Here is a 25,353-nt window from a genome sequence, read left to right as displayed (position 1 = left end):
AAGCTGATGTATTAAAGCCTCTTAACTTTTAAATGCAATGAGCTGACCTGCTCTTTACTTGTTCCAAATGGCAAAAAGTGTGGCATTTGAAGAACTGTTGCCTTTCATTGTAACGGTAGCTAACATGATGCCAACTTTGCAACATGCTTTAGCATGTTGAAGCATCTCTAAAAATAACATTAATAGAGAAATTTAATTAACTTAACTCAGTGCTGAAAAAAATCCTAAAATCTGCCCTTGGAACAGATTCCGTTATTAAAAATAAGACAGAGCCCCACACAGTCACAGTATAATCCGTTTATTAACATACCTTGTGAGCCATTGGTGTTGATCCAGGGGACACGACAGCTTTGGCACTTGACTGATTTCAGGGGTACTCAGCCCTTAGTAGAAAGAGATTTTAATAGGACTTGGGTAGGCTACTACACAAACAAGTTTTTGATGTGGAAAATTAAGTATTTTTCCAAACAAGTAAAAATGCAGCCCAGGAGATGTGCATTGGTCCAGCTCACAGTGCCTTGTTCTGCAAGGAGCAGTCCCAACTTGGTTACCACCAGATTCTGTTCCCTCTAGCTGCAAGAAACTCCCAGTGAGTCTATCAAGATAGTGTTAAATACCACAGTGTAGTTCATCTCTCAAAAGCTTTCATCTGATTGCTGAATATACACATAAAAATCTGTCTTCAAGTGGTCGATGGATCACTGCAGCTCTTTTGGGGTGAAGACACTTCAGCATATAGGCTTCAGGAAAAAAGGAAGACAGACAAAAGGCAGACCTACCTCTGTTACCCCGACATAGCAAATACCCACTTTCCTGGTTCCTTACCTCCACTAATACCTTTGAGAAACAGATCTGTTATTTTCTGCTATAAGTTTACAGGGATTATAAGGATGATTGACATCCTGTCCAGGTTAATTAACAGCTGCCTGATTAATTATAGCCTAGAACATAATTCATAGAAATCATCAGAACAGGGTTCAGCCACAAGAAAGTGATAAATCTTTAATTCAGCTTCAGCTGGCCAAAGTGTGGAGAGGTTCAATATAGTACCACTGCAGGTCAGGAAGACCCCAGTACAGGGGCAGCTTTTGGAGCACTGGGGCATTCTCTCAAAGAGGGATACCTGCAGCACTAAGAGCTGCTCCTTAGATGCTTACCATAGCCATGTCTCTACTGCTGTGAATGCTCCTAGCCAGTCGTAGGGATGTTCCCTTTCTCACACAACCATGACGTGCCACTCTGCTATGGAAAGTTCTCTCAGAGCATCTACCTGGCACAGTGCAGCCACCGAGCTGAGCTCTCAGCTCCTGGAAGCAGTGTACATGCATTAGCCTTATCCAATGAACTAATGCTGTGAAGGTGGATTGTCTCAGCCCTTCACATGTGTCAGCACAGGCAGAGCTCTACACGGCTCTCCAGGTGCTTCCTGCCCAGAGCTCCCCAGACAGACCTACAGCAATTGCTGTGAGCTCAGTGGGACTGGTGCACCTACCTGAGACACAGGGGGAACTAACCTCAGTGGGTTTTCATCCCCCTGTAGCAAGGCTGCCACCAGGACCACACTAGCAAGTTTAAAACTAGCTCCAGTGTACAGCACTGAAATCACTTACAGAATTCCCTGCTATAGAAAATTGTAGTCAAATAATCAGCAGGGGATACAGCCTCCCCTGGCATATTGTATTCAGTTGTTTACGAAAGTTTAAAGATCCATCAGAAGGAGAAGACACAGAGATAGTCAGCATGTTATCAGACACCTAGACAGTCTGGGTTGAAGAGAGACAGAGAAGCCACAGTCTTAGAAAAGGAACTATCTCTAGAATAATGCATAACAGAGAATATAAAGCCAGGCCCCTTATTTCCTCTCGTGGCTGAGAACGCAAGGACAGATGGTACTCAATGAAAACAAAAGGCAATTAATTCAGGAACCATAAAAAGAAATCATGTGCTATGGAGAATAAAATTATAATGGTTTTCATTGCCAGAAAATACTGAGATTGAGAGCTTAGTTGGACTAAAACCAAGGAATTTAAACATTTATATGGAAGATGAAGGCTGGTTACATTAAAGTTAGAGATATAAACTCTTATACTTTAGGGAAAAAAAAAAAGAAAAAAGGACAGTGCACAGTGTTTGTACAACACCTAGAGGACCAAGTATTTGTACTTCCATTTTTAATGGTGATAATAGTAATGCAAGTAATTAATTTAAATGGGCAAGAACAAAATTCCCCAAAAGGAATGTTGTTAAAGCTTGCTCAGTACAACTCACACATACTATCTTTTGAAACATCTGCTGCTGTCCAACATTATAAAATACAGTTCTAGGGTGATTGAGTGTTGCTCATCCAACCAGGCAGTTCCAGTAAGCCTCAGTGGCAAAGCATATGAGTTTGGTTTGGGCCACAGTCCCAGGTTAAACAGTGAAGAGCAACAGGCCAGGTTAATGTAGGAAAGTATTGACAGGCTTGCCTACAGTGCCAGTAAGGTATAAAACCAGGCAAAGGAGATTGGATACTTCCTTCCCTCCTCCCGGCTCATGCAGGACTTGCAGGGTGGTAATTACAAGAATTCTCACAGCCTTCATAGTGATAAGATCTAAGAGAAAGAAATATTTTTAAATAGAACATGGGAATTTCAGAAGACAATGCCAGGCCTGCATCTCACTTGTGTTACATGGTAATTGATGCTAACTCCTGAATGGTCACCTGCTAAGTAGGTTTAGGGAAATAACCTCACAGTGTCATCCTTTGGGTGTTCCTATGCCTGTTGGGGTTATGGGTATAAACTGAAAGATCAAACCAGGTTAAACTAGAGATATGATAGCACCCAAGGCACAGCATTTGAGCTGCTGTAGCATGCTGGCTCAGGGGAGGCTGAAGGTGAAAGCCAAATCCCTCCATGTTTCCCAGACAGGTACTGCTCCTGCCAGTGTAGGACTTGGCATTTAATCCCCCACAAGATGAGAGGTCTGTGACATAATTGCCCTCGGTCTTCTTGGCATTTTAATTCCTGGGAGATAAGGAGCAGTCTGCAGCTTGCATTTTAGAGACTCTGCCAGCAGCCATAGGACAACACAGCCAGTGTGGAGCCAAGCACAGTGCTGCCAAGGGATCAGTCTGGCATTTTAAACAGGGTTATCAGCACAAACCTGCGCTGAAGACATTCAGCACCTCAAGAAGAGGCACAAATGGATCAGGTTTGTCTCAAAGGCCAGTTTGCAGGAGTCCTGACATTGCATGTTTTAAAGATGCTGACAATTCTTTGTTAAAATAAAGTTTGCAAGCAGAATTTTAAAACAGTCCATTGCAACACTGGTAGCCCAGCTGTCCTATAACACCTGGAAAGGGTAAGTGAAACTGTTTAGTTTAGCCTTCACACACAAAAATCAGCCACCTAGTCAGGTCAGCACCTTTACATTAAGCTATTTTATAGAAGACAAATTAAAGGTTTGGGCAATCATTACTTCTTGAACCCAAGGCAATTTCTAGAACTCTGTCACACACATCACCACATGCAATATGACATTGCTAATCCACACACTGTGCTCTGCCTTTTGTTCTTGCATTGGTAATACGCAGATACTGAACATCTCAATGCCCTGAGTGCAGACCTTCCAGACTCTGCCTACCCAAAACATGCACATCTAGCACAAGTTCTATGTGTCCCATCCTGTATTAATCCTCCACATTCGAGCCCTTGGTTATACATCAAAGCTTTTTGCTCCTGCACAGACCTTTCTTCTCTCTGCCTTATCTGCACACAGTGAGAAGAAGCTGCACTGCACAACCGTTAAGGCACTTAGCCCTTCTGTCTACTTACATTTTTTTACCTACTCAAGAATAAAAAATTAACTTTAAAAAGTGCTTAAGGCATAAGAGGGAACACAATTCATTTGTTTGGAGGAGACAGAAGGAAGAAATTGTAGTATTCAATAAACCTTGCTTTGTCTCAGCATTATATCTGTCCAGGCTGAGAACTACAGCTTGATGACAGTGCTTGCATACCCTCAAGTTAAGCCAGTTTACTCTCACTGAGAGGAATGAAAAGAGGAACAGCACAAAGAAGACAAAAAAGGAGGCATAGCCCAGAGGTTTCAAGAATAGGACACACTTCAGGAAAACGGGAAGCTGCTTTGCAGGACACTTACTGTTTTTCACAAGGAGTGAGTAATTTGCTTGAGGTGTATCTATACCCCAGGAGTGATTCTATGTTTCATGGAAAACTCTGAACACAGAGATATTAAAGACTGGCAGCACAAACAAAGGGCAGCTAATAACTATGATGAATAAAGGGCCAATAGGAAGTCACCACAGTGCTGTTAAATCACGATTCAACACCTGAATGTTTGATATTAACATTACATTTGGATTTAAAGAAAAATAACATGTCTATTCAGCCACTTGAGGTCACATTTTTAAGTTCTTGTTAGTAATCTTGACGGCAAGAAAGCTACTGCCTCTCACACCAACAACTGATTCTAGAAGACATTATTTTAAGGAAACAAAAAAAGCCCAACCACACACACAAACTACTATAGCAAAAAAGCAGCAATGAAACCATAGCATCTGGCAGCTGGAAGTGTGTGACAGAGGATTACAGCAGGGGGGACAAGCATCTCTCAGTACAGGCAGACACTTGAAAGGGATCGTATGGAAGCAGACCTACTATTCAGAAGAGAAAAGGTTCCCCCTAGAGACATAACAGGGAAGCTAAAAAACCCAACTCTTGGCCTGTTCCTCAACTCAGGTCAAATCTTCTGATTCCTGGAATTGAAGAGAGCTGTTACGAAAAAATATCTGAAGATTTCCACGATGCCAGCACCTGGGGCCATATTCCAAGCATCTCACCTCTCCTTGCAGCATGTTTCAGCTGTCCAAACATACAACCAGGAATAGATTTGCAGCAGTAGGTCTCTCTCTACTTCTACCATTTCTGTGTGCCAGGGCAAAGGAATAAGTTTGATTGCATTACAGGATTCAGATATTTAGAGCAATGCATACTTATCGGTGTTACCACTGTGCACCTGCTTTCTCTGCTTACGGATTACAGACTAAAGCGAAACCAAAGACTTTAAAGAATCAGTCATAACTGTTTTCCTTTCAGTTCTACATTAAAGTCTTTTGCCAGTGTCCAATGACAAAATAAATCTCCATCAGTCACAGACCACAAGCCTCAGCCTTCTGCTGCTGCAGGGCAAAAGGACCATATGCTGAAATTCCTAGAGTTCAGTCATTTTCATTTTAGCTTGGTCACTTTCTTGATCCAGGGTACGAATTTGCTGACCTTTGTGTATACACCAGGTGAATCCTTCCGACCACAGCCATACCCCCAGGAAGTGATGCCCAAAATGATCCAGCGTCCATTTGATCTCTGACACATGAGTGGCCCTCCACTGTCACCCTGACAGCTGTCCACCCGTTTATCTTCAGAGAGGTTCCCAGCACAAATCATGCGGTTGGTGAACTTCCGCCCATAACGGGCCTCACAGTCTTCCCGTGGGAGAAGGGGCACCACCCCCTGCAGCAGGGTTCTTGAATAGGACTTTCCTGGAACAAAACAGACCAGCCAGACTCATTCAAGTACAGACAACAGTAGCAACCTGGTGCAACAGTGTTCCCTACAAAAACAAACACTTATACATTTCATGTCAAATCTGCAGCACAGAAATAGGCTGAGCTCAGCATCTCTGAACCACAAGAACTTCAGAAAACAGTGATGCCAAGCCAGACCACAAAAAAAGAGCTGTAAGATCAAAGATGTGGGGAAGATGGTTGTAGAAAAAGGTTAGATCAAAGGATGAGTCTTGCTCCTGGTTCTGCCAACAAGTTACTTGAACCTTGCTCAAATTTATTTCACCTCTCCAAACCTCCATTTCCTCCTCAGTAATGCAAGGACAGTGTTTTCTCAAGAGAATAAATGCAGTAGTACCTGTTAAGTGCTCAATGCTCAGAGAAGTTTTAGAAGATGTTTCAAAGGCATTCAAATATTATTCAAAGGGAGTTCACTTTATCTTTGGCCAGATTTGTGTCTATTTGATCAAATTTCTTTATTACCCCAGGGTTGCTCAGAACATAAGGCTAATGTGCTATATTAGAGGATGACCTTTCTGTGCCCAAGATTTATCTAAGTTCACAAGGTAGTAGGTAAGTGCTCCTCATTGAGAAAGCTGGGTTTGGTGCGTGGGAAGGATTCTTTCCACTAAGCTCCAGTACAGCTTAAGGTAGTTACATGGCTAAGTTGCTCCTTGATCCATCCCAAACATCCTGAAGTGACATGTGCAACTGGCACAACTGACTCCAAAGGCAAATATGTACTTGCAGTTAAACAGCTGGGGAAACAGCTGAGAAGGATGGGCAAGTCCAAAATCAACAGTAGAGCTCCTGGGGATTTTGGCAGGAAGTATTTCTAAATATATGGCTTTTCTCCAGTCATAGCAGCCTCAGAAAGGCCTCCCTCCTCCCTTTTACCTAGGAAACTTCACAGCGATGTGCTCAGACAGGACAGGTCCAGGCTGTCTTGAATCCAGGGAAGAAACCAGACTCAGAGCCCATCTGGGCTTGCAGAAATACACAGGGAGATCAAGCAAGGTAGTCTGAGAGAGATTTCCCTCTCAGAGGGCTCCTTCCACCTCTAAGCCCTCACTTCACTATAACAGTATCATGAAGAAGGCAGGAAGACATGGAAACATGGGGGCCTCCCATGGGCTTGGTATAGTGGCTCTGCACATGCTGCTCCCTTAGGGGTCTGCTGTGGGAAACATGTAGAAATGGGAAGAAAGAGAGGACCGTGGCCAGATGGCAACATTTGTCTCTCCCACAGTTTCAGAGGGATGCTGTGGAAACCAAAGCTTTCACCAATATTGAGCTGACTTAATAAGCCTCAAAATCAGAAGAAAACACAACAGCACAAAACCCACCTCATCTCCCCATTCCTTAGCACCATGCGCTGGCACAGACAATAGGAGCAGTGAAAACAGCCTTGAGTTGACATAAATTAATGGCCCATATAGGCTTCTGAAGCCAAACTTCCTCACCCCTCTTGCCCCTCAAAGCCCCACCACTCACCTGTGTCTCCCCAGCCGGAGATGATGCAGGCTTGCCTGTTGATGTCAGACCTCTCTCTCCTGTCGGGCAGGCAGACGGGCAGAACATGGTGATTGAAGGAGAGACAGTGCCCTTCTCTGCCCCGCATCCGGACCAGGGCTATGTCATTATCATTGCTGCCAGCCCAGTAGTTCTTGTGGAGGACAATCCGCTCCACGGGCAGCTCCCTCTCAAACTCATCCTTCACGCCCGTGTGGTAATCGCCCACCCGCAGGAGGTAGCGCCGCACATCAACACCAAACCTGGAGAAAAACAGACTCAAGATCTTGATATTCCTACCAAGAGGGAAGCAGACACACAAGTCTCAGTTGCTATGAGACTGAACTACCTCCTCACACCACAGTGCCAGCTGCAGGACTGTGGGACCTCTTTAGCAGATATGATCACACCAGCTGTTGCAGATTTGGTGTCCCAAATCAGTATCTACCATGCACAGGACTTTTTTCCTATAAAAATGATTACTATAGTTGCAACAGGCTTGTGAACTGACCTGTTCACAGTTCCTTAAAGCACTTAAGAATGGCAAAATGCTGGTTCCCTTTAAGCTGTACAGCCTCAGAGCTGAGGCCAGGTGTAAGCAGGGAAGAAAAAAGCAAGTCTATATTGAGTCATCCCCATAAGCACTCCAAGATCACACACATCATAACCTTGGTTATGGTTTAGAAACTGCTCATGTGGTTCCACTGGGCTGGGAGGATAAACTTGTATGAGGTTATCTTGTTCATCACTGATGATCCCTCGGGGCTCCCCACTCCCAAACATACCTTTTGAAGCAGTGGGCTGCAGTCACCACCCAGCAGCTGCTGATCAGTGTTGCTCCACACAGCAGACGAGTATCTCGACGAAAACCCTTCAGCCGCAGTGAGGCCTGCCATGGCCAACTGCCTCTGAAGAAGAAATAGAGGAATAAGAGGTGTCACACACATCGGAGCCATGTCCCTCGTTTCCTGTCCACTCTGTGCTGTCCGGGCTCAGCTGGCTTGCATTCTTCCCTAGATAGCACACTGTCCAAACCACGTTCAAAAATCACCAGTGAAAATGTGTTAATGTAGGCAGCATCTGCCAGGCTATTTCCAGAGCCCAGTGGAAAGCTGGAACCAGTCTGGCTCTCTCAGCAATTACAGGGTAGTACCTCAGAGACTTGTTTCCACCTATGATCCTTTTCTTGCGATGGTGAAGCAGGCGCATCCCACACACACCAGACTCTGGACCTGCATAGCAAAGTTAGAGCAGTTGGGTAGGGATCTTCACCTTATGCATCAGCATTGCTGTCACAGAGCCAAATACCATTCACCTTCTCTGAGGGCATTAATTCTCAAGGTAATCAACTGCGCTGTGTTGTGCATATGGAATTCATAGAAGATTTGATCCCATAGGTTTCCTTAATTTCACTGGAGCTGCTTAGCTGCAGTCTCTATAGTCTTATGCCAGGAATGGGACTTATATCTATACTTCCTCAGTACTCTAAACCCCAAAGCTTGCTTATGGTTGCTGTTCTAAGGAAGAGTATAGTGGCTTGGCTGTAGGGAAGTTCTGCAGGCTCAAAGGCCTGACAGGGGTGGAGCTTCTTACACCAATCTGGAACACTCTGTGCTGCTAAGAAGATACAATGAAAACAAGAAAAAACTAGGAGGTGCAGGACAGGACATGCTTATTTTCTAGGTGAAGTTTCAGCCAAAGACAAGAATGACAGGGAGAAACCACAAAAGCATGCAGAGATCCTACAACCAGAGCTCCAGATTCCTGCATAGAAGAAATGGGCATGTCACCTGTTCTCCTGATATCTTGGACCTTGTCTTCCATATAGTCACAGATCACCCCAGCATCCTCACTGTGCCAGCAGCTGCGAATCCTCGTGTCAGGCCTGGCACATTGCTCCAGGTTGTGCTCCATGCCACTGCATTCTACGTTGTCCAGATGGATGGGCCCATGGCCTTCACCAAAATAAGCCATTGCCCTGGCTTTTGCTGTACCACTGCAATTAGAGAGAGGGTGGCTAATCTGCAGTGAGCAGGAGGCAAGTGAACCTGAGAGACCAGCACATTTTACGAATAATATTTACATGTCACCCCACATACAGACAGCAGTACAGTGAGAAGAGCAGCCTACTCCCTCAAGCATATGTGGGTGTGCCAAAACGAAAACTAAGCCCCCAGAAACAAGTCTAGAAGTGCTCCCCCAAGAGCTGTTTCTATCTGTAAGATGCCCATACCACAGCTCCTACCTGAATCCCAGTTGCCTGCAAACCACTGCGGCATCTCTGTCTGTCCAGTCATCATCACAGACACTGCCCCACTGCCCATTCAGCAATACCTCAACCCGGCCCTCCTTGGTGCTTTCTCCATCCACCAGCCGCATCGGAGGCCCTGAAGGAGAAAACACATGTGCTGCTGCAAGCAAAAACACCAGAGGGGTCAGGTATCCAAAACTTGGGTTCTATAGAAAAAGATGAATCCCAGACATCAGTAAGCTTAAAACAAGCAAAAAAAAAAAAGAAAAAAAGTGTGTCTATATGAGACATTTTACCTCTGTGCTGAATCAGAAGACTACATACATATTAATTTATTTAATACATACTGGAAATCATCAGTGGATCATATTCTGAAAGCTGAGTAAAGAGGAGAACAAGAACAGAAAGAAAGTTATTAACTCCTGAGCCAAGAGTTAGACAAGCTTAAACATGCCTGGGAAAAAATCCATTGATTCTAAGCAAGAGAAGAGTTCTGCATCCAGGAAAAACAAAAATGTTGGATGCCAACTATTTCAATAAAAAATGTCTCACAAAGTGGAAAGTATCCTGTAGTAAGGAAAGGGGAGAGTATCAGGCATTATATAAATGAGGAAATTACGCTAACATGAAATACTTTCACAATTCTAATTAAAAGTGTGCCATCCACGCAAGGGAGTGCAAACAACAACCCCTTGCATGTGAAGTCCTCTTGTCTTGGCGAGGTGTGGCACTAATGTAAACACACCAGTAACAGGTCTAGGTAAAGGGTTCCCTTGAGCAATGGCACACTAAGGCAGCCACTGTCCCTCAGCCCCTCAGGTTTGTTTCAGAGACTGCCAATACAGCTCTCTCCAGTTTCAATTTATCTGCTGATCTGATAGTAGGTCTGGTGGAGCTACAGATTTGTGGCTGTGCCCCAATTCAGCCAGGGCTTATTCCTCCTCGAAAAGCAGCCCCCTTGTTGAAACAGCACAGGGAAAACTCCCACATCTGCCAGAGCTTCCAAGGGAATAGACCAGAAGGTGAAACTTCCCCATTGTTCAGGGCAAGAGCAAGGTGAGTTACCCAGACTGCCATCCATGACCGTGTTGCTTTCTGGGGAACAGCGGACTCCCAGGTCCTCAGCATGGGAGCAGTCATGCTGCCCCCAGTTGCTGTGGGGACAGTCCAGGAGGGACAGCTCTGTCCCCACACATGCCACGTCATCCAGTAAGATGAAGCCTTGGCCAGCAGCATAATCCCCTTCAGAGGCCAGGAAAGCAGGACCACTAGAGGAAGGAAACAGAAAATAACATTAAAACTCCAAATGCCACACAGGGACCCAAGCTCATATCCAAAGAGAAACTCCCATTCTTAACTGTGGTACTGGTGGCCTCCTGACCTAAACCACTCAGTGGACACACAGGATGGCAACCAAGCACCTTCACATCTCACCAGCTTCAGTATTCAGGGAGGTCTGCTGAGACCAGTCCATTTTCTAGTGTCTGGACAAAGCCCCATTCAAAGGCACAGAGGGCCAGCAGAGGCTGCCTTGCAGATATGGCACCAGGTACATCAATTTGGGGAGGGGCTGGCAGAGGAGGCATCAAAAATGTCAACATTTGAGTAATTCTAGTTCTTTTTATAGGAAGCAGCTACCTGGAATTGAACTGCAGAAAGCTACAAACTTTTAGGCACTAAAAGAGATGACAAACACAGTATGTAGCTGAACTCATAGGGAAGAATTTCATTTAGTCTTTTTTTGTCTATAAAGTTGAAATTTTAGAAGGAGACCCTAATAATATTTTTTAAAATCCACAAAACCCCACTTTACTAGCTGAAAAACTACAGTATCCTGATTTTAAATCTTTCCCAAACTCCTGCCTGAAGGGATGACAGCTCAGCAATGGGCTGAAAATCCCTATTACTACTCTTTCTTTGCCCTGATGGTCTTTGTTCAACTACTGAAGCAGGTGATTCATATAGGTGATGGAGCAGATAGGTGATATCCTTGCACTGACAGAGCAGAGGTGAGACCTGCAAATTTAAGGAGCATTAAAGAGAACTTTTTGACAATGCTGAGGGGTTCATAAAGATTGTATTAAGCCTGTTATCTGCTTTCAAAACAGGCTGAAGCGAGAGATAATAGACTTATTTTTGCCCCTTGAAAAGGATGTGGATACCTATTAATCTTTCCTTAATAAGTTGTATAATGGTAATAAGCCTTCTAACAAAGACAGCATTGAAGGATTAAGGTCCAGCCTATTCCAGTGAAGGGTGATGGAATCTAATCCTTGAAATTAGGAAGCACAGACACTACACACACTCTCAGTCCTACCTGAAGCCCAGCTGCCTGCAGACCACCTGGGCACCGAGGTCTGTCCAGCCATCATCGCACACTGTGCCCCAGTCTCCATTGTAATAAACTTCCACCCTGCCTTCGCCAGGGCTGCGGCCGCCAGCCAGCCGGACAGTGCCCTCTGCAAGGGGTGGGAGAAGGAAAGGGCAGCACTCAGCAGGGGAGAAAAGCAACAGCCTGTGCACCATTGCTAGGTCTCTGTACCACCCATGAATGAAAGAAACAAAAGACACAGATGTCCGTGGGTACTCAAGAAACAATGTTCATTGCTTCCAAACATGCCCATCTGTCAAGGGAGGATTCACTTCAGCCTTTCCACACCACCTAAGCAAAACTGTGGGAACACCATCAAGTCTGCCTCTGATCCATTCCCTTGCTCTCTGCCTCCACATCTGGCAGCCCTTGTGGGAGCCATGCATGGAAGCTGTGCAGGATCCTGGACCAGAGGGTTAGCTGCTGAGCAAGCCAAGTAATGTGAGGGTAAGACCGACTGCACCTGACTGGCAGAGTGGTACTTCTGTACCTGTGAAAGGGTCACAGGAGACCCCAGCGTCTTCAATGTGGTCACAGTTTTGCTGTCCCCAGTCGCTCTTCTTGCACTGATCAAGGGAGAGTTCATTCCCTGAGCACTGCACTTCATCCAGCAGGATTGGGCCAGATCCCTGCCCATAGTGAGCCCATGACAAGGCTTTTGGGGTCCCACTGTAAATATTACAGACATGTATGCTCAGTAAGAAAGGTCACAGTCTTATGTCCTCAGATTCTCTTGCACAGGGACTCTCCTGTGTTGGGTCACTGTCCTCCCATAGATCATCTGTATTTTTGACACAGTGAAGTTGCCTACTGTTAATTGAAATATGTTATTGGAAAGTTTGTAATAAGCCCTTCCAACAAATAACAAAAATGTTACTACAACATGAACAGTTCAGACACATGGGGACTTCTGCAGACAATGATGTAACATCAGTCTCAGTTACAATCTCATAACAGGCAAAATTCCCAAAGATTGAGTGATCTCAAATTTGAATAATCTATTTGAAATAATCCTGTACTGATGTGATTTTCAAGAATGCTCAGTATACAACAGCTCCCATGTTAAGCACTGAATGGCACACAGGAGAATGAGGTGTTCTCACTTGCTTTCCTGTCTGAAGAGGGTAAGTGCAGCCAGTGAAACTGGAGGTGTTTAAACTTAACCAAGTAAGCAACTGCAGTTCACATATGGAAATCACCATGACAAGTTGTCACTGAGGCCAACAAGATTTGCATTAGGACATGTATGCAAAAATGATGAACAGAGGTAAACACAAACAGTCCTTAGACAGGAATGTGCCAAATATTTTTTACACAGCACAAACCCATAAAATTGACAGGAATGGGGTACAAAATCCCTTCATATGATGATTAGTCCAGAATTATGTTTTCCAGGGTTTCTGTATATCTCCTGTAGGAAGGGCTGGTAATATAGTGAAGGGACATGTTCTCACGTTCTTCATTCTGCCTACTTCTATTACTGTTGCATGACATACAGCAGGGAAATTACCTGAGTCCCAGCTGTCTACAGACTACTTCAGCATCCCGGTCATCCCACTGGTCGTCACAGATGGTTCCCCACTTGCCATCATGGTAAACCTCCACTCGCCCTTCAAAGCTCTCCTTCCCCCCAACTATACGCAGTGGGGCACCTACACCTGTGCTTCCAGAAAGGCAAAGAGAGCACACCAGAACAAGACAGAGACAAAGCACATCCAGCAGTTCAGGGTGTAGAACCATTCTCTAGCCAGAGGAGCTCTTGGGATGCTCTCTTACCACATCCTCCCCTCTAAACCCCCCATAAGCACCTGTGATTGCAGCCCCCAGAGTGAGGTACTGCTGATCCAGAGTACAGCTCTTTAACTGGCTGCTGTGGTGACCAGGGGTTTGCTGCCTGCAGACAAAAACCTGGCTTGATAAAAAGGGGATGTGACCATAAGCATCAGCCATCTTTCAGTGATTGAGATGTATACCCATTATGAGTATTTGGGATTGGGAAGAGATAGACAATTTTCCAATGGAAGGAAGAAAGTCACCTGCACAGCAGGTGAAAGAAGAACATTTTCCAGTTATTTTCTCTCCACAGCTTCACATTTTACATCTTATCAGCAACAGTGATGGAAGATGCAGGGAGCAAACTTCCCCTGGAGATTTACCTTCTGGAGGAACACAGGTTACCACAGCACTCCCCTGGTTACAAGCTCCTGACACAGCTTCCTGATAGGCACACTGCAGCAGGGCTTCCTCATCTCCATGGCAGTTTGCTGACTGCAGGTGCAGGGGAACAGGCCATGGTCCAGGATGACTCTTTTTCCCAGCTGTGCCGATCTCACTGGTACAGAGGATGCAACAGAGCAATGAAATGTCACAGCCAGCTTGACTTACAAGTTCCCTCAGTTGTTGTGACTCTCTAGTCCAGTTGTGACAATTTCACATCCCAGTGTGCCCAGCTGATTGGAAGTGCATAAAGGGGTGACCATTTACAGTCTAATGGGAAAGCACAAGCAAACACAGAACACTTCCTAACCCTTTCTTGTGCCTGCCTACTGCAGAGGAGTTGGTATAGTCAGAAATTGCACCCTTGTTTGAGAGCAATGAACAAACCCATTAACAGACTCAAACACCAAACTATCTGAATCACCTTCCTTCTCTGTGGACCTTATCTCCTTGCTATTTGGAAGTGTGAATATCCAAATCCCAGATACCCAAAGAGGGTTCATACTGCTAAAACTTCTGTTAGATCACTTAGTAACTCCAGCTGATGATCATAAAAAGGGAATTTGATCTCACAGCTCACTTTTCACAGCCTGGAGCATGAAGCAGAAATTATTCTTTAAAAAATTGCTAACTGGGTTGGATGTAGCCACAGAAAGAAAACAGTACAAAAGGACCCTGGTAAGTGGGAATTTAGCCCACAAAACAAACACCTTTCCACCAGCCAACACACTGTGCCAAAGGGACTGTAACCACAGAGGCTGCTCTTTCAAAAGCCACACAAGCATGTAACTCTCACAACCAGACTGAGGTTCCCACCTGAGACCTAGCTGCCTGCAGACAACACTGGCATCCCAGTCAGTCCAGTGGTCAGCACAAATGGTACCCCAGAGTCCATTGAAGTACAGCTCCACACTACTGTCTTCAGCCAACCGCACAGCACCTTCCAAAAGAGGAAAGAAAATACCAACCAAAAACCAGCTGCTATCTGCTGATGAAGTTTTAGACCAGCAAGTCTAAAGAGCTGAACTGAACTTGGCTTCTTTCATCTCTGTTTTGCCTGTGCTGGCACTAAAGTGATGTGCATGAAGGAGTGTGGGATGTGGCACCTTCCCAGTCCCAACAATGGCTGCTTGGGAGGATGGTTGGTGTTACACTCTTTTCAAATCCATGGTAACACCAGCAGGAAATTTGGCTTCTGCCACAGGTCCGGGATTCTCCTTCTGGGGATGATTGTACATGCTATCTTGAAACGTTGTATGAAAATGGCAGGCTATCTAATTACACCTGACACTCCACTGATCTCTTTCCATCAACCATTTCACCTGCATGACTCTGTTGCTACAGTGAGATGTTCAGTAACAGCAGATGAATCCTCTCTAATTTCTCTAAGAAAAACAAGTGCCAGTGTTTAGCCCTTTCAATTCCCACCCCACCAAAAATATCTACCACTGTTTAGAAAGCACATCTCCTCGTTCAGTTATGTACTTGTAGAAGGACACTCCTGTCTGTAGTACCTCAGTGCAGGCACACAACACCACTACACTTATATCCTTCCCTTTAATGAAGCCATCTTTGAAAGTACATCCACTGGGAAGGGAAAAGACTGTCAATTCATTGATTAAACTGGTGCTTCAACTGTTCTGCAAAATGCAGGAAAAGCAAGGAAAGTCAGCAGACAGGACATTTCCAAGAATGCTGCACAGCAGCCAGTGCATTGAGAGAGCTCAGCTCCTTGCTTGCCTCAAAGTAAGCAGCAGTCCTTGTGCCAGCACTGAGGAAGTTTAACACAAGCCTATGACCTGCCTTGCCACAGAAGATTTTTTTCTTGTTATATTTGAACTGCTACACATGAGGAATGTTCTGATATGGACCCTAAAGGAGCAGAAGTGGGTTGTTTTCCACATAACTAAAAATGTTTTCAAAGTGGCATAAGTTAGCAGTAGAAAACAAAAGACATCTCCTTGTATGAGAATAAAACATCTATACAAGGCATTACAGCTACAGCAGCTTAAATCCACCCCCTACTATATACAGACGTTCTTCTCCCACACAGGCTAGCCTCTAGTACTAATTATTTCAACAATTTGGAACAGTCCTTGTACTGTGCATCTTTCACAGGGTGTTCCACCTGCCACTTGCAAGTCTGTGCAGCACACATTTCTGGCCTAAGCCCTGAGGCAGCGCAGCCATTACCTTGGTTACAGTCACAGTTGGCCCAGCCGATGGCCCCTGACACAAGCCGGTAGAAGCACCAGGGCGTCGTTCCCCCGTCGGGGTTCCTGCAGTAGTTGTGGTCCCCCAGGCCACGGTCTGGGTACTGCTGAACATAATCAGGGAACTCTGCCCAGTTGAGACACTCTGCCCCGGCCTCGGTGACCGCCAGCGAGCCATTGTAGTACCCGAGAGGTCCCACAGCACACACGCTGGGCGCTGGGCACAAGAAGGGAGTGTTAGCATCACCTAAGGCATCACACACTGAAGCTCAGACAACATGGGAGACACCAGCTGGTTATATGAAACACCCCCTGTCTGCAGTCTCAACTGCTGCTTGCTTGATTCCAACTCTATCACTCTTCCAGGTGCTGCTCAAAGAATGTTCATAATACTCACTATCTAAACCACAAATTGATCTGAAGCAATGAACTGCCCAGACAGACCTTTGAAAAGCATTAACTTAGGGCTCAAACATGACAATTTGAGCTGATTCCCATTACTGTACATGCAATACATGTAGTCACTTTGGAGCAGCACTCTATAAAGCAGGAAGGTGGGAAATGACACTGCAGTTCATTGTATGTATGTTCCCTATACACATCAGCAGATCACCTGGCTTATCTGAACTTGGCCAATGTATTGGAAGGGAAAGGGAATTTATCTTGGTGAAAGTGCAGGTGCCAGTGTTTCAGTGCCCATGTGAAATATCCAGTGTAAAAATACCCAATAATTAATCTATGATGGTCCTTAACAAAAGAAGAAAACTCTCCATTCATGACCCTGAAATAACAAAGTGGGAAAATAACCCCAGGTTCTGTGGGCTTTTCAGAGTCCATAAGATGGGAAGAGTAGACAGAGAAAGGGACAACATTTATAGCTCTACTCACTAAGTAAACAAAATGAAGCCAACACTTTCAGAAGACCCTTCTGCACATGGGGCAAATAGCAAGGGTACAAAGAAACTTTGCTTCATGTATTTTGCCTTCCAGCCACTGCCAAGCGCAGAGGGGTTAAGTGACAGCTGAAGGTTAAATGCAAGGTACAAAAATGAGAAGCAGTTGCCAATCAGTGTCTGGAAAACAAACCATATGCTCGGCATCAACTGGGACACGCAGAGGGGGTGTATGAGAATTCAGTAGTTATTACAGCAGAGGAAAGGTAAGCATGCAAAAAAGACCAATGCAGAGAAATAGATTAAAGGAAAAGAACATGTGGGAGGAGCAGGGAGCTGCAGGAGCATTCAACATGAAGAAACAGAAATAGTCTGGCCATGTTGGTGAAAGAGATAAACAGACACTGGGGCAAGAGAAAAGATTGAAGAAGTGATGGAAAGAAAGGAAGAAGGCCAAGTAGCAGAGGTTCATCATGCCTATGGTCTCAGATCACCACTGCAGGAAAGAATCTGCCCAATGACTGAATTAATAACTTCTTGTTCTTACCTGTACTCTGCAAATGGTTTTCGCTGGGCTTGGATCCCAGGAAAGCCTGGGAAAAGAAACAGAGCAAAAGCAGAGAGATGATTATCCAATGAAATAAACATGGGCATGTCCTAAAAGCAGCTCAGCTTTAGGCAAACACACCCCAGTAACCAGCCTCTTCCCTGGTCTCCCCATTGCTCCTCTTCAAATACAACCATAGCTCTATCCACTAACAGCTAAATGAATAATTAATTACTGGCCCACAGAGATTTACCCTTGATCTAAGCACTACATTACAGGATTCTGCTTGTTTGTTTCCAACAGAGTTGGAAGTCTGAGTAAGATGCCTATGGAAAGAAAATCTAGAAGAAAATCATTATTATCAGTAAGAAAAATAACTACTCATTCTCTCTCTATTTATAGGGCAAGTCATCTATAGCCACAGCAGCAGAGTGACATGAGTGACAGGATGATGCCCCCAGAATACCTGTTAAAATGGTAATAAACATCCATGTATAAAGTGGGAAACATCCAGGGAAGAAAACCCAACATGGCTTTTTGAGGATTTTGTTTTTAATACTTGAAAATATGATCTGGCTTACGGTATTATTATCCAAATGGGGTTAAATAGCTAAAACCAAAAAATACCAAAGTCCTCAGAATTCTAGCATCCTGTCTGGCCCCAAAATTGCATTTCCTCTTATATGCAGTGGTTTTTGTGGTTGAAACTTGACTACAGACTTGAAAGATACAGATCTCCACTCAACACCACTACATGGTGTGCAAGCAAGTGCAAGAACCTTCACAGACCCAGAGTGAAAAGAAGAAACTGTACATGCTTCTGCTAGCTCCTTGTAGTTTAATTACTTTCTAAACATTTTAATGAACATTTCTAATACTTTTGTATGAACAAAGGGTTGTAATTCACAGAGCAGAGATGTGCAGCTAAAGAATACTAGCTATTAGTAATGATTGTGGTTTTCTTCAAAATGCAGTAATTTTGCCTCTCTCAGCTTCACCTCTCCCTGGAAAAGGGGAAAAGTTAAATTTGGAACTAAAACAAATCCACTTCTGGAATAAGCAGAGATAATTCCCACAGAAACCTGACAAGAACAACACCTACTCATGTCAGATATCATTTTCAAATCAAGCTTATGAATATGTTCCAGCAGGTGCTGACAACCATGGCCAAGCTCCAGCTTTACCTTCCAGAAATCAGAATGGGATACTGCATATGGAAGATGAATTCCTGACATGGTTCAGAAGTAGCAGATCAGATCTCAGGTGCGTATGCACAAAGGGATGCACAGATAAACCCTTTTGAGCCAAAAATCTATCTGCATGTATCAGGCTGTTGCAAGCCCACATAATGGTTTCTGGACCAACAATGCTGAAGGACTTACCTGAAGATCTCAAAGCTCTTTGCAGAGAGTAGAAAGTAAGCTAAGCTGTACTTTTGTGACTGCACCACAATTCAGGTCCCTCAACCCCTAGCTTTTAGTGTACACCTGCAGACACACGTAAACCTGCCTGTGATAGAGGGATGGGTCAGATTAATAACACGATATATATAAGAGAGTGGACTCGCTCTTCTTGGAACTGGGCCATAAACAAAAGTACTGCAGTCCAAGTAATAAGCTTCCCTTCTAATGAAAGATTAGTTGCTGCCAGTTTCTGTAGCAGCTTCCAAAATTCCCCAACTCTGACCATCATCACCAATTACATTCAGTGCAAACAGCCTGTGCCACAGGCATTGCCCCAGGTCCATGCAGCTATAAATCATCTGTCCACAACAGCAAGAGAGACAATCAGCAAAGAACAGAAACAAAGGATCTCTCCAGCCAGGGTCACTGCAGTGCCTGAGAAACACTGCAAACCCAAGCCAAAGCATCTGCAAGCCCTTGTACAGCCTACTTTCCTGGTTTGTTTTTCTGAATTTCATATGCACAGTGATCTCTCCCTAAGTCCTCAGTCCTTCCCAGAGACCACAGCTGCCTAAATGCTCTAAAAAACTTACTCAAGTAATAACAAGACCCACTTATAGTGAGGATATTAAAAGAGCCATGTTACTTCTTACAAGCAGGTAGAAAAATAACCTTTTCTTACCTCCACGCATCTGAGACAGGATAGCAGACTTGAGAGCTCTACCAGGAGCCCGAGTATTTTGGAGATTTCCATCCCTCATGTACAAAGTGAGCAGAAGGTTCTTCAAGCATCACATTCTCGTTCAGCTGCCAGTCTCTGCTTTCTCACGCTAGCCGCTCCGCACCGGAGGGAGCGGGGTGCCTTTTCCATTTCTATGCAGGGAAAGGGATGCGAGGAAAGGGATCAAAGCTCCCAGCAGAATCTTAGGATTTCACTTTCTTGTTCCTCTCCCCATCTCTCCTCCTTGATTCTTCTCTTCAGAAAGGGGAAGAAGAAGGGAGAGAAATAAGAGAGCAGAACATGCCCCCGAATTTCTCTAGCCCACGCGAAGACGGGCGGAGGCGAGGACAGGCGGTGGAGCGCTCCTCACCCCGCTGTCCCCTCCTCTCCACAGCCTCCTCCGTGCTCCAGGTACGCGCTGCTCCCAGTGCCAGCCTCCGCCTCCCCGCCCCTTCTGCCCTGCGGCGGGGCCAGCCGCCCGCTCCTCTCCTGTCCTGCAATGCCTCCTTCCAGCAGCTGCCTCTTCCTCCTCTTCCCAAGGCACACAGGCTGCAGCACGACAAGGAGCTGGGGCTGTGTCCTATTGCAAAGCCCCCAGCAACAACTGGGAAAGGCAACGGCGTGTGCGCGCACATTTGCCAGAGATTAGACTTCTTGGAAGGAATCTGGACTTTATCCCCCCACCGCTGCCTCCTCGATTAGCAGCTTGCAGCTTCCCGAGGTCAGCTCTCCTCACATTTGAACCCAGGTAAATGCAACCCAGAAAACTTCATGTTAGGCACCTTCCAGATCTCCCCCGGAAAACCCACAGGTGGCACAGCCCTCTCCAGTGTGCATTCCCAATTTTCAGCCCTGTATCTTGCCATCATGGGTACTGCCACCAGAGAACTTTGCCATCAAGTGTCTCCTTGACCTTGGCCTATATTTTCCCTCAACTGGCTAGGATGCTTTCCAGAGGGTTAATCATTATGGTAATACCATGAACAATCCCATCCCATGGAGGGTTTTAGTGTTTTCAGCTTGCTGCTCCTTCATATGAATTAGGGTTCAAGGCTACAAACTTTAAACACCATTAAAGCTAAGAAGGCAATCAGTTCATTTGATGCTGTTCAATCTTGGAAGTCTTTTTTTTACATGTTTCTTGTGCTGCTTCCCAGCTCAGTTTAATGGGCATTTCCTGTACTTCTATTCTGATTTTGGAGGGATTAACTCATGGTGTTCTACAGCATGAAACATGAAGGTCACCTTAAGAAATGAGCTCACTTCTGGCCAAGTCTGCTGAGTAGCACTTCCAAAGACACCTTCAGCATAAAAACAAGGAACAGGCTGCTAAAAATCTACTGGCTTGACAAAAAGCCTCTTTTTTTTCCTTCCTTCACTTTTGCCCATTACTCACTTCATGTGACGGTTTTGTGTTGCCTCATTCTCAGTCACTCATCAAAGGCAAGGAAATTTCACTACATGCTGGATCTTTTACAGGAGTCGCTAAGTGGTAGAAAGGAGCTGTTCCTGTAGTGGATTTGGCCAAGAATTACACTCAGTTAATTAGGAGCAAATCTCCTATATCCTCATAGTGAGGGAGGCAGATGATCAGGGCAACAGAGGATGGAAATAGCTTAGATACTACATCCCACTGTAATGCTCAGGCAGCACTAGCACAAAGGAGCAAAACAAAATAAAAATATGGGACTGTGCTAGAATTTAGAACCACTTACTCCAGTGAACACACAAGCAAAGGATATACTGGAAGCAGGAACACAAATTCTGTTAGCATTCAGAGAAATTAGCTCCTTAGTAGAGGTTGTTGATGCTCATTCAGAATTCCATCCCATGAGATGCTCACTGTTTAGGCCTCTGACACAGGGTTTAACACCTCTAGCAGAAGTCTGCACTGGATTTCTCTCACTTTACCTTCTGAGTTGCCTCCCTCTCAAGGCAAAGTTTTCCTAAATAAAGCGACTTAATAGATAAAGTAATTTTAAAGGAAGCACAGACCAGTGTACCAAAAGCAATAGAAGGCCAAGCCTGTATTCACTTTTTGGAAGAATGACAAACTGGAAATATATAGTGGGTTTTGCAGTTGTCTCCTCTGTGGTAGGTTCTCTTCTGGAACTATTTCCTTCTCACCAAGACTACCCTATTTTTCTGGCACATATAATGCCATTTCTTGAGAGAGGTGGATCTCAGATTCTCAAAAGCTTCTCATGACTACTCTCCAAGGTGAAGAGGAAGACCAAAAGGGAATTATACCAATATAACTACAGTAGTTTAGACCAGTAATGTATCTACAGATAATGTAAAACTGAACTTTCCTGTATGGGCAAATTTGAAGTAGTTGTAACTATCTAAATCCACTGTTCAACATTAGTCACCTTCTCACCCTGACATATGCATAATTCTGTTACAGTACATCTATGATTCTCTACAGAGTCTGCCTTGATTTTGCCAGATTTTTCTGTATTGACCCTTCTGAACAACAAATCCCATCTTCTAAAATGTTCCTGGCTCTCTGGAATTCAGCCTATTTCTCCTGAACTGGCAGGATGACTATTCATCAAGACCAGATGAAATATTAATGCTACCTCCACAGTGAAAGCCTAAAAGGAGTAGTTAACAGCAATCGCAATCATACCCAGAGCTAGTATAATAGTCAAGCTATAAGCTACAGGAATAAGATCAAGGAATTCCAGCAGATTTGCTTAAATCCTGTAAATCCGACTTAGGAGGGTAGAACAGCTAGTCAGCTTTTGTTTAATTCTTTCCCCACCACGCAATCACATACAGGTCTTTGCAGCAATTTCTTAACCAGTGTGCTCAACACCAGAAGTCAGATTTCTTTACTCCCCAGCAACAGCATCATGGGGTGGTACAAAGCCCAACTCAGAAAGAACAGTGCCGTTCCCTGCGGGTACGCACATGAACTATTAATGGAGTGATCCTCAATGTGAGCATATCACAGAATGCATTTAGACACCCAGCATAAGCTTAACGGTGAGATACAGGAAAATGGGCAGCAGCTGAAATTGTCAAGGACAATCAGTAACTGGAGGGTTTTTGGTTACAGCAAAAGAAGCAAAAGAATTGCTCAATTACTTTTAAAGGAAGCGTAAAACCTGGGTGCACCTGAAAAGCATTGTTTCCTTCCTCTCAATAAATAAAAGGATTGGAAAACCTTAGCATAGTAATTTCAAGCTTATAGTAGACATGTAAAAGGTTAGACAAAAACCCAAACAACTGAATTTGTGATGCTCACCATGAAGCAGTATAATCCAAAAATAGCTGTTCAGATTAGTGGGAGCTGTGCAAAATTTCAAAATAGAAAAAGGTATTAAGTGTCTCTATTACAGCCTCTTACGTAAGACTGTTCTTCACAGACACTAGAATTTGGTACCTTCAGCACAGGTGCTATCTTAAGAGATGCAAAACTATGCTTATATTCCAAGTTTTAATACGAAGAAAAATCATCATCAACTGAGGTGAATCAGTTCCTCACTCCCAATCTAGCTTGTATCCTCCAGAAACAGGAACAGCAAGTAGCATTCCTTTTCACAGTGTCTTCTGGACAGAAAATGCAAAATGTCATAGAACCAAAGTGTTTTCCCAAACTCAGATGGGGATATTGTATTCTTACTGACCCCAAGTCCTCTGAAAGACTCAATTATGCCATAATAGCAACAAAAGAACAAGCTACCCTGTGGATAATCTGCTAATGAGCCACTGTAAGTAACAGTTAAATGAAAATTGCTTCAGTAACTTGAAAGCATTCACCTGACCAAATTTTTTGTGATGCAGATACCAGCCTGGGGCTCCAGAGGACTCAGCTCCAGCAAACTCTACAGCTACCTGTGGGTAATCACACAGTATGTGCCTGACTCCCCTCTTACTCTGCTTTTTCTACACACCCAAAAGAATTACTGATATAAGTGGTTATAACACTTCTCCGAGACACTGCATTTTTCTCACCAACCAGGTACTCGTCCCAGGAACCTGCCTGTAGTTTTGTAGTACTGTAGTGGAAACACCACCCTCCCCACCCCCTCATCAAAACTAAAAATTAATTACATTATTTCAATTATCAGTCCATGCTTCAACTTTCTCTCCCCCTTTTAGTTTTTTTACCAAAAGACAATGAAACATTTTGTTGTAGATTATGAGTTGCCCAAGTCAAACACTGGTCTTGCTTTATTACAATACAGACAAAATAATCAAACTCATGTGGCACCATACCTGTCCCACCTGCAAATCAGAGGGCCTAAATCACAAACTTCTGTGTTAAAATTATATTTGATACTTACCAATGTATAATGTATGTGTTGGTTCAACACAGCCTGGTTTTTGGTGGAGTGGAAGGAAAGCTGCTAGAAACTTCTATATTCAGCACAGAGCAAATTGCTGAAGGCTCTGATAATGGGCAGGTTATTAGCCCAATTAGACAAGTTGGTAATGCCTCTGATGACATATTTAAGAAAGGAAAAACCAGGGGAAAGTCTCTTTTCTTCTCCTGAGGGGTGGTGAGCTGGTCGCCAGGGCCCATCGCAGTGGGGGGGCCGTGTGCCCGGGGCCCTCCCGAGGCCAGGGCCCTCCCGAGGCCAGGGCCGTGCAGCCAGGGCCGCCTGCACGGTGCCAGCAGGGACCACATGGCCAGCAATGAACATGGTGAACAATTTCCAATATGAAGTCCAGATGAAATCAACCTTTTCAGTGCAGCAAAGCTCTCAAAAGAACTTTTCAACTGATGGAACTTGAGAACAAATGAACCTACAGACACCAACTTTCTCCAGAGTCAGAGAAAAGGGAAAAGTGAGGACACATTAAGAGAACCAACATAGTGGCACTGAGGTCAGTGAAAAGAAGGAGAGGGAGGAGGCGCTCCGGGTGTCGGAGCTAAGATTTTTTCTACAAGCCATGGTGAGGGCTATGGTACAACAAACTGTTTCCCTGTAATTCATGAGGTGCACGGGGGGATGCAGAGATCCACTTGCAGCCCCTGAGAAAGAGTGTCCACGCTGGAGCGAGGGGATGCTGCAAAGCTGTAATCTAGTAAGGAACAGAGAGAGAGAGAGAGAGGACCCTTTCTTCCAAACTAGAACAGCTCACCCCATGAACTAAAATGACCCACACTGGGCAGTTGTGGGAAGACTGCTTCGCCCGTGGGAGGGACTCACGTTACAGCAGGTTCAGGCAGGACTGCTACACATGAAGTTGAAACCATGCTGGAAAAGTTTGCAGAGAACTATCTCCCATGCAAAGGATCCCACAGCACAGCAGAAGAAAGAAACTCTCTTCCTCATGTGTACCGGAAAAAGATTTTTAGGAAGTGAAAGACTGACCAAAACCACCTCATATTTTGTCTCCTTGGGTGGCTGGTGGAAAGAGAATGGGACTGGGAAGCAAAAGTGTTCTAAAGGTTTATTTTAGTTCTCATTACCCTTTTTACTTCTAATTCTGTTAATAAATTTTCTTTATACTGTGTAAGTTCTAAACCTGTTTTGCCTTAAAGTGTTTTTCCCCTAATCCTTAACTCATGAATTTTCAATTCCCCCTCCTCTTCTCAGCTATAGCAGAGGAAAGTAAGTGGACAGTTTTTCGTGAGTGCCTGGCAATTAGCCAGTCTCAAAACCCTGACAATGCATTAACAAGGTATTTTGCTGGAGAT

At 44.6% G+C, this 25,353-nt stretch overlaps 1 protein-coding gene and 1 long non-coding RNA gene across 7 annotated transcripts in view; one reads left to right on the top strand and one right to left on the bottom strand.

Annotated features, from left to right (window-relative positions):
- LOC109146221 overlaps positions 1 to 25,169 on the top strand; it is a 33,241-nt gene extending 8,072 nt beyond the window's left edge. For 2 of the 4 annotated variants that reach the window (XR_002048139.3, XR_005602181.1), the window contains 3 exons: positions 17,976 to 18,050; positions 18,725 to 18,836; positions 20,092 to 25,169. This is a non-coding gene — a long non-coding RNA (uncharacterized LOC109146221). Of the gene's footprint in view, positions 1 to 17,975; positions 18,051 to 18,721; positions 18,837 to 20,091 lie in introns of all 4 variants that reach the window. The other 2 variants (XR_005602180.1, XR_005602182.1) reach the window with 2 other exon arrangements.
- LOC104697429 (neurotrypsin-like) lies at positions 283 to 20,158 on the bottom strand. 3 transcript variants are annotated; one of them, XM_019292992.2, is made up of 16 exons: positions 20,068 to 20,158; positions 19,659 to 19,952; positions 17,574 to 17,619; positions 16,114 to 16,350; positions 14,737 to 14,860; positions 13,860 to 14,035; positions 13,214 to 13,370; positions 12,194 to 12,372; positions 11,650 to 11,791; positions 10,398 to 10,600; positions 9,327 to 9,468; positions 8,872 to 9,098; positions 8,235 to 8,313; positions 7,867 to 7,989; positions 7,064 to 7,344; positions 283 to 5,545 (listed from the first exon to the last, which is right to left on the bottom strand). In XM_019292992.2, the coding sequence occupies exons 2-16, from the start codon at positions 19,728 to 19,730 to the stop codon at positions 5,235 to 5,237; spliced, it is 2,499 nt and encodes an 832-aa protein (XP_019148537.1). In that variant the 5' UTR covers positions 19,731 to 19,952; positions 20,068 to 20,158; the 3' UTR covers positions 283 to 5,234. The 3 variants fall into 3 exon arrangements, with proteins under 3 accessions (XP_019148537.1, XP_010410586.1, XP_010410613.1); XM_010412284.3 differs by having other exon boundaries at positions 19,659 to 20,099; XM_010412311.3 differs by having other exon boundaries at positions 8,872 to 9,077; positions 13,214 to 13,361; positions 19,659 to 20,099.
- Positions 25,170 to 25,353: the final 184 nt, after the last annotated feature.

Source organism: Corvus cornix, chromosome 6 (assembly GCF_000738735.6).
Source record: "Corvus cornix cornix isolate S_Up_H32 chromosome 6, ASM73873v5, whole genome shotgun sequence".
Taxonomy (NCBI): domain Eukaryota; kingdom Metazoa; phylum Chordata; class Aves; order Passeriformes; family Corvidae; genus Corvus; species Corvus cornix.
This window is presented reverse-complemented; position numbering and strand designations above follow the sequence as displayed.